General features: G+C 36.5%; 1 protein-coding gene across 2 annotated transcripts in view; it reads left to right on the forward strand.

Moving 5' to 3' along the window:
- The window catches only part of LOC110462661, a 22,534-nt gene extending 15,046 nt beyond the window's left edge, over positions 1–7,488 (forward strand). For both annotated transcript variants that reach the window (XM_021516735.1, XM_021516736.1), the window contains exons 2-3: positions 2,293–2,428; positions 2,881–7,488. In XM_021516735.1, coding sequence (XP_021372410.1) covers positions 3,022–4,800 — 1,779 coding nt within the window. In that variant the 5' untranslated portion in view covers positions 2,293–2,428; positions 2,881–3,021 and the 3' untranslated portion in view covers positions 4,801–7,488. The remainder of the gene's footprint in view (positions 1–2,292; positions 2,429–2,880) is intronic.
- The last annotated feature ends 2,693 nt before the right edge of the window (positions 7,489–10,181 follow it).

The raw sequence follows: 10,181 nt of genomic DNA on the forward strand, positions 1-10,181 counted from the left end.
TATATATAGTAATCATCGAAACACATCGATGTCTGATATGTCATTATAAATACACAAAAGTCGGAGCATTGTTTTTAACAGACCGGCTTGAACAACGGTAAGGTATCGTCACAGGTAAACCAGTCTTTCTCACCAGATCTATTAATAGACTGACAGGCGCTCACTGTCGCTACAGCTGTCAGGCATGGTCGGTCAGTCGATCGGTGTACAGGTAAAGGTGACCGTCGTGCCTGGGGGGAAGTTTCAGCGAAAAGGGGAAGTTTCAGCGGAAAGGGGAAGTTTCAGCGGAAAGGGGAAGTTTCAATGGAAAGGGGAAGTTTCAGCGGAAAGGGGAAGTTTCAGCAGAAAAGGGAAGTTTCAGCGGAAAGGGGAAGTTTCAGCAGAAAGGGGAAGTTTCAGCGGACCAAGGGGAAATTTCACAGAAAAGGGGAAGTCCTACCGGGAAGGGGGAAATAAAACTTTTTTGGGGAAGTTTCATCGAAAATGGGGAAGTTTCATCGAAAATAGGGTAATTACTACCCCCTTTGCGAGGAAACTTCCCTAAAACTATTCCCTAGTGTACACTCTGAAACACTTGCTGATTGGCTGATTTAGTTGTGCGAGTCCTTCAGGACCGAGAGGTTTTGGCACTTAGTAATTCGTTTGATAATTGCTGTAATTTGTGTCATTTGTATTGCTGATTTTCAGTTAAGATTATAATGATTGTCCTATGTTAGCTACACGCCAACACCTCATAGAAACCAACACTTAGGCCTAGCATCAAAAATGCAGAAAATGCTGAGCTAATTTGCAAGTGCTATCTAAAAAGCCTTTCAAAACATATGATATTTGTTTATAACACAATGACTTGTTGCAAACACCCCTCATGGTTCTCTGATGGTTCCGGGTTGTTTCGCCATAAATCCTGTTTGCCCTAGGTTATTTCGCGCTATGCCATAAAACAAAAATATTAGGGCGAAACATTGGTTGGTATTTTCTTTCAATTTCAGTAGTTTTAAGCCACAAATTAAGTCTTCTTAGTCTTCCATATCATTAAAATAAAAGTGTTTATCTTGTTTTTAAGGGAGTGTGACAAACGGCAGCTGTGAAAGCTGTCTTCGCTCTCACATACTCTACATGAAACATACCTAACACCAATGTAGAAAGTCATCAATAAGTTAAGTTGATATATTTAAATATTAATTATTANAGTTTAGTGGCATATTGGAGTCGCAGTCGGCAAAATCATATCCGGTTGAAAAAAGGCCGACCAGCGGCCTCTCATGTTATGGGAGTAATTGGAGTGTCACATCGTCAAGAAGTTGACAACCGGAAGTTTACAAGCAAAACCGGTGACCCAAAACAGAAACGCCCCCAGACATTTTGCCCCTGAGCAAATCCGCATACAGACATGGAAATATATCAAACGTACACATTTTTCAAAAGATAAATACGTAAACATTTCATTTATCAAAAAAATCTGTCATCAGTTCCTTATTAAACTCCTTCAGTGGCCCAGTAATTAGCGGGAACTTATTTTAGATAGGAACTACCACTAGGGAATAGTTTTGGGGAAGTTTCCTCGCAAAGGGGGTAGAAATTACCCTATTTTCGATGAAACTTCCCCATTCCCGGTAGGACTTCCCTATTCCGGTAGGATTTCCCCATTCCCGGTAGGACTTCCCCTTTTCTGTNATATAAAGTAAAAAAAAGATATTAAGGGTGAAACAACCTAGGGTGAATGGGATTTAGGGCGTAACAACCCTTAGCGCGAACAGGATTTAGGGCGTAACATCCCTTAGGGCGAAACAACCTGTTACCTTCTCCGATACTCCAACAGTACTAGTGTTAGAGGTTAACACAGCATGATACTTTTGACAGGCAGGTTTACACGGCAAGATACTTTTGACAGGCGCCATGTAACGCAGTCGGCAAGATCATATCCGATAGAAAAAGGCGGCCTCTTACGTTATAGGAGTAGGTTCTCCGAGTAATTGTATCAAAGAATAACAAAGAGAGTATAATTAATATCCATAACTAATTGTGGAAGGAATGTTTCTCCTAGTTGATGGTACCAATGTACCCCTCAACAAACTACTGGTATAAAGAATTTATGATACACCTAAACATTTTAATGCGATATATATGCATGAATGTTTTCTTTGTATTCTTATGTTGACATGACTGGCTACATAAATTGTAATTTCAGGACAGCTGTTTAAGTTTGATTCTGTAAAGCATTTTAAAATAATTTCTGAAATTACAAACAGTGCGATAAATAACTGTTGTATATATATTATCATTATTTGACAGGAATGTCAAGTGAAGCTCCTCCTTCCACTGCTGTAGGTCAACGTTCTCAAGCATATTGGTGATATATCCACAGTTTTCTGATCTGTCGTTATGTGAGATGAAACAAGGAGTCTGTAACTACACAATTTGTACATCTGTAAGTATCTCAATTTATTGTGTGGTGGTTTGGATATCTCAGATGTAACTTACAAACATATCAAGAAATTGGTAAATTATTTTGCGAATTCACTAATTTCACTTGCTGTAACAAAGTTCCATGAAGATGTACTTTTTTCGTAAAGATGATGTTGATTTGAATTGAAATGCTTTTAACATTTGAAATGTCAGTATATATTCAGACATATTAGAAGCAGAATATCTCTCTTCAAATTCACTCTATGATTACATGTTTTGGGAAATTTATATATGACACAAATACCCTTAATCTCAAAAGTTTGTTTACCTTATATCCAAAAATTGTACTATGCCATTTCAGGAACACATATTTGGTCACCATATATATCAATGAGAACGCATTCTAGTGTGTAACATTGTGAATTATGCATACTTTGTCCGCCTATTACTGATATTTTTTCATCTATATTGCAGAGAACATCAAATTGCAAAGTTGTTTCCCTTCGATCATGTCTATTAATAGAGTGGATAATGATATATATTAACTCAAATGTGAAACAAATCATTTTTGAGAGAAATTAGTGAGAATAAAACAGGACAAGTCAAAAAGGTTCAATGGAGAATTCATATACAGAAGAGTTTCTGAAAAAGAAGGCAGCTGTTTGTGGACAGCTACAGAGAGCAGTTGTGAAATTTTGTGAGCAGACATACGCTGGAATTACTCATAGCAATTTGGAAGTGGATGGTATCATCTGCATTTCCTTTTCCAATTCGCATGACCAACATGTTGTTAAAATACACGAGAAGCTAGGGAAAGGGAGAAAAAAGATAAATAATAATCCAGAGAGTGACAAGGACAGTCCAAACGCAAATCTACGTAAGGGAAGTATTACACCATCACATGGTAAAAATTCAAACAGAATTTCTGATGAAGCTGTCGGCACCAATTCTCAAGGAGACGGTGATGTTTTGTCCTACAATGAACAGGAAAATGTCTCTCTTCAGTTTGATGTCAATGGACGTATGGAGACATTTACTGATGAAAATGTCATCCAAACTGGAGCCAAAGAAGAGAATTTGAGTGGTATAATGGAAAATATTCACAATTCCAGAAAACAATCAAAAAGTGTGTCGCTTCCAACTGATGGAAGTCTGAATAAGAAAAAGAAACAATTTGTAGAGTCAGTAGAAGGAAACTATGTGATAGTGAAAGTTGAGCCAGATGATTTGGATGCAGAAGAGCAGGCAAACTTAAAGGACTCAGATATTGCTCAAAGCTGTTATAGCCAGTCTACAAAGACCTCTTCTTTCTCCCCAAAAAGTGGTAGCTACATTCGACATGACTCTGTTGAGAAACTGTCTGTTGTGGATGATAGCAATGACACTATGTATATGGTTACTTCAGATTTTCATTCTGGCCCTACAAATACAGAAGAATATCCTTACCAACCATCTATCAATAACTGTAAATCTAGGGACATCAGAAGCAACTTCATTCAAGGAGATTCTTGCGTCCAATTTGCCACCAGCTCTCATACTACATCTACACCAGATGTGTCTGACCTGAATCAGCATGCAGGCGTGAACAATCTAACAAGAAACAGGTATCCTCCTGATTCTATAGTCCTAGATACCTATAGTACAAAACAGATAAACAATAAGTCAAACAAAAGAAACACAGGGTCAATAAAACAATCACCAAAAAATGAGGATTTTGATCCAAACGTTTTTCAAAATTTCAATTTACCGTTAGCTCCACTAGACCCGATGCCTGTCCCTCATCCTATCGGTTTGTCATCAGAAAGTGTGGGTTCTAGCTACAATTCTGAAACACAACTGAAAACAAGTCTTTCATCACAGTATTATAATTACAACAATAACACTTATTCAAGCAGCTTCAGTGTGTCCAGCTCTAGTCACCTTCCTGGACCTAAACCAAAGTTGTCTTCGTCAATTAGACCTCACAGTAACTATAGTAATAGAGGGAGAAGCAGTGCCTTATCACATGTCAAACGTGCGAGTGCTGTGGCGATGTCCAGGAATGTTAACTTTTCCACAAAACACATGAAGAGAATTCAGAAATCATCAGTGCCTAATTTTGATTTAACCTCCAAAACACAATTTGGTTGCCCACCTTCTGACAGTTTTATTCCCAATACTAGTGATAGTAAGCACAAGATGGGTTTGATGGATCTTAGTGGGCAAGACAAACTATTCTTCTGTAGATATTGTGGTAAAGGATTCACCATGAAATGTACACGAAGCCGCCATGAAAAGACAATCTGTTCCCCAGCTGGGACTGGCTCATATCGATGTGAACTTTGTACTAAGTCATTCACACGGTCTGACAGCAGGTACAGGCATATGTTTAAAGCTCATGGCATCCAATCCTGATGTAGTACCTATCGCTTTACTGATGAAGATCCTGAATACAAGCTTAAATTGCATCACTAGAAAAACTGCCTACCATATTTCGGGATATTATTATGTAGGTTAATTTTTGTGAATTTCTTCATAAAAATGCAGTTAAATTTTTACCCCTCTATGTTTTGTGAATTGGGACAATGTGCAAAGATAAGACTACTGTACAAATATCATAATTTAAGTTTTTGAGTGAGAGAGTTCCGAGAACGTCTGTCAGATGTTTGCCATGTTCGGCAGCATATTTTTCTATTTTAACCCCCATCTGTGGTGACAAGATTGTGTGCTGTACGTATGTCCTCACAATTTTTTAGACGAAATACGTTCCTGTATTGGCTCATTTACGCAGTCAAAAATAAGGTTATTAACTGTAATATCGTCGTCAAGATCATGTTAGGCTCTGCATGTTTAAAGAAAAATGAAATTGACATGTTGGCTCAAGGTCCAAAATTCGAAAATGTATTACAAACTGGTACTGAACATTGCATGTTCAGCCCTTTTCATACAACTACTCACTCAGGAATATGTGTAGGTGTTGGTATTGAATCAGCAATTTTCATATTTCCCATCTAATAAAATCTTTAGTACTGCAGATTTGCCTATATTTTTAGGTAACACTAATTACCTATCTACCCTACACTAGAACCTTCCAGGCTAAGATGCAAAAATACAAAACACAGTAAAAATATCCTGATTTATGGTATTCATTTGCACCATGTTCAAATAAATTTATCAATTTTGCTAACAAATTAAATGCCATGTGGTTTTAAATGTGATTTTATTGTATACATTTATTGATTGAAAATGATTATGCAAATCACAAAAATGTTTTACATGCGTTAGGGAAAGGTAAATTAATGCTCAGCAAGTTATCAAAGTTTTATTACAAAAACTAAGCCAGATCTGCCACAGCTTAAACGTTTGCTTAGAAAAATATTTATCAGATCAAATGTTTTATCAAATAAGTACACGAATGTATGTGGCTCAAGATAAGAAATTCAAAAAGAACAAATGTATAATACACTGTTACATTTGTGGTTGTTGTGTGCATGGTCATGATCAATTAGTGTTAATTATATAAGTTGTGTGCACGTTAATTGGAAGTATATAGATCCCCTTCTGTATAGTTGGTTTTTGGAGATGTAATTGTTAACAGTGGGAGTGACACATCATGTATATGTAGCATTTTTGATACCTATTTTAGATTTCAGACACATTATTTCCCCAATAACTGCTGTTTAATCATTGGCAGCATATTTGTTTTATTTTTATTTTATTTTTATTTCATGGTAATTAAATCCTTTTTAGTTTACCTCTGTATGATATCAAATGGAGACATGATGACCTTTTATCTTGGAAGGGATATATAGTTATTGCTCATTGAGTATGGTTTATGTATGCATCTGTTGACAAAATAGTTGATGTGCACATCTGTTGTGGGATTCATGCAACATAGGTTTTTGTTTGCTGTGTTTTGTACAAATTCTACACATCTGTTGACGTACAAAAATATACAAATGCTGTACAAGTATATCCATCTGTTGACAATGTAAACTGTTGACTTAAAAACAAACAATGTGCCTTATATTTAGATGTTACTGCATTTTAATGTTGAAAAATCATTTTTGATTTCTTCATTTGTTTACTACAAATAACAGTTGTATCAACATATACACTGTATAGCATTGTTGACAATATACAGGAGGGTAGTTGACAATTTGTCAACACCTTAACAGTGAAACTATTGATAATTTATGAAATATGTACATGTACTGTAAATCCATGTTGACTGGAGTTGGTCAACATGTCTGTACTGTTCCTGTGTTGACATAGGTAAACTCGATAAAGTGGTGTTAAGCACACAGTGACTTAGACAATCCAACTGGTTTTACTGACAACATGTGTTTTTGATGGAATTTTCACTTTGTTTCTCTATTCATATGTTTTATATTAAGTTTCTCTTGGTAAATTGTCATGTGATAATGATTTAAATATTTATAACTGTTGTTAAAGATTAAATTGTGGAATGATTAATCCCATTGTGTTGAGTCAGTGGCAAGTATCTGATAAATTGAACAATTTAAATATTTTGTAAAACTATGACAATCTTTCACTAATCATCCTTGATAATATACACAGCCAAACTATTGAAATATGTAAGTGATACTTGATGCATATTATTACTGAATTTGGATACAAATGAAAATAGATCAAAATGTGAATTGAAATGTACTTCTTCCCATGTCGATGATAATTTGTCACAGCTGTAGATAGATTGCTAACTACTGATCATGAGAAGATTGTTTTGTTTTAACTGGGTTCTCTTTTTGCTATTAAATGTATTTTGGTAACAATTTTTACTCAAAAACAACCTGCAAAATTAAAAGTGATTTATCCATCTTTCATAAGCACTTTTTGCTTTTGCCACACGGCCTGACTGTCTATTCTGCAAAAATGACCATCGTAAAATGTCGAAAATTAAGGACAGAGAAAAATAGGAATTCCAAAGTATCCCTACACATGAATACCTTTGACATATACCTGTTTACATGTGATCCCTATGTATACCTGTTTACATGTGATCCCTATGTATACCTGTGTACATGTGATCCCTATGTATACCTGTGTACATGTGATCCCTATGTATACCTGTGTACATGTGATCCCTATGTATACCTGTGTACATGTGATCCCTATGTATACCTGTGTACATGTGATCCCTATGTATACCTGTGTACATGTGATCCCTATGTATACCTGTGTACATGTGATCCCTATGTATACCTGTGTACATGTGATCCCTATGTATACCTGTGTACATGTGATCCCTATGTATACCTGTGTACATGTGATCCCTATGTATACCTGTGTACATGTGATCCCTATGTATACCTGTGTACATGTGATCCCTATGTATACCTGTGTACATGTGATCCCTATGTATACCTGTGTACATGTGATCCCTATGTATACCTGTGTACATGTGATCCCTATGTATACCTGTGTACATGTGATCCCTATGTATACCTGTGTACATGTGATCCCTATGTATACCTGTGTACATGTGATCCCTATGTATACCTGTGTACATGTGATCCCTATGTATACCTGTGTACATGTGATCCCTATGTATACCTGTGTACATGTGATCCCTATGTATACCTGTGTACATGTGATCCCTATGTATACCTGTGTACATGTGATCCCTATGTATACCTGTGTACATGTGATCCCTATGTATACCTGTGTACATGTGATCCCTATGTATACCTGTGTACATGTGATCCCTATGTATACCTGTGTACATGTGATCCCTATGTATACCTGTGTACATGTGATCCCTATGTATACCTGTGTACATGTGATCCCTATGTATACCTGTGTACATGTGATCCCTATGTATACCTGTGTACATGTGATCCCTATGTATACCTGTGTACATGTGATCCCTATGTATACCTGTGTACATGTGATCCCTATGTATACCTGTGTACATGTGATCCCTATGTATACCTGTGTACATGTGATCCCTATGTATACCTGTGTACATGTGATCCCTATGTATACCTGTGTACATGTGATCCCTATGTATACCTGTGTACATGTGATCCCTATGTATACCTGTTTACATGTGATCCCTATGTATACCTGTGTACATGTGATCCCTATGTATACCTGTTTACATGTGATCCCTATGTATACCTGTGTACATGTGATCCCTATGTATACCTGTTTACATGTGATCCCTATGTATACCTGTGTACATGTGATCCCTATGTATACCTGTTTACATGTGATCCCTATGTATACCTGTGTACATGTGATCCCTATGTATACCTGTTTACATGTGATCCCTATGTATACCTGTGTACATGTGATCCCTATGTATACCTGTTTACATGTGATCCCTATGTATACCTGTGTACATGTGATCCCTATGTATACCTGTGCACATCTGACCTTTATGTATACAATGTACCTGTACACATGCAACCTTTATGCATACAGTATACATGTGATATCTAGCTCTGCTGAACATCTCATGAAGTTGGCATGGTTGTGCTCATAATGCTGTTTGAGTGAAAAGCTTATGTGATAATAAATTTCACATATTTATTAAAATTTGAGTTGTTTTATTTTTTTTCTCTATTTATTTATAGGGTTTAAACAAGGCAAATTTATTGATGCTATGACTTGGCATCTGTCTGTCTACCACCTTCTTCGCACTTAATAATGAATTACTCAAAAGTAGTGGAAAATTAAAATATAACATCAAAACTAACCTAACTTCACATACATCATCATAAGTAAACAAAAGGAAGCTTAAAAAGATTTTAAGACACTGACACCTATCACCGTGGATATGGAACAATATTATTGATTTGAACAGACTTGATAGACATTCAACATTGCATACTACTGGTTATATATCGTCCCTAGGCCTTTTGGAATTCCGAAGTTGTTTTCATATTTCGTGATCTACTGATTACTGACCAAATACCATCACCTTATAGCATTTTGGTTCCTCAGTATTGATAAGAATTTGTAAAAGAAAAATGATACATGTTCTCTCCCATGACCTTGAAATTTGAAGTAATTCAGAAGGAGTTGTTGAAATATTATAACTGATTTGATAATAATAATAATATACAACATTTATATAGCGCCCTATATAATTTGTAAAATTACTCTAAGGCGCTTTACAACATATGGATAATAGTAATGGTTATAATTGTGAGAACAAATACAAAGGCTTACAATCACTTTTATACATTTAAGAAAACAATGTGCACATAATTGAACAAATAAAAGGGTGGTATTTACATGGCGTCTTTGCAAAGATTCTAAAATGCAGACGTGAAGAGGTGAGTGTTGATGTCCCTCTTGCACTTGGCCAGGGTATTTGACTTTCTAATAGCAGATGGTGAGCTATTCTACAACGTAGCCGAAACCCTCCCAAAGCATCTGTTTCCGTAGGTCACAGTACGAGATTTTGGGACACAACAAAGATTCTGACTCCGACCGCAGTGATCGTGACGACTGATACAGGGTAACAAGCTCATGTAGGTACTGAGGAGCTGTTCCATTCAGTGCCTTGTATGTGTACACCAGAATTTTGTACTGCGACCTGTATCGTACATGTAACCAGTGCAACGCATAAAGCACATGTGTGATGTGCTTTCTCTTTCGAGTACGAGTAACTAGCCGTGCTGCAGTGTTCTGGCCCCTCTGCAGACGACTAGTTAGTTTGTCAGATATACCACAGAGCAGGACGTTACCATAATCCAACCGAGAGGTAACAAGTGAATGCACCAAAATCTTGCATGCATCTGCAGTTAAAATCTGCCGAATAC

This window comes from Mizuhopecten yessoensis, unplaced genomic scaffold (genome assembly GCF_002113885.1).
Source record: "Mizuhopecten yessoensis strain PY_sf001 unplaced genomic scaffold, ASM211388v2 scaffold10821, whole genome shotgun sequence".
NCBI lineage: Eukaryota > Metazoa > Mollusca > Bivalvia > Pectinida > Pectinidae > Mizuhopecten > Mizuhopecten yessoensis.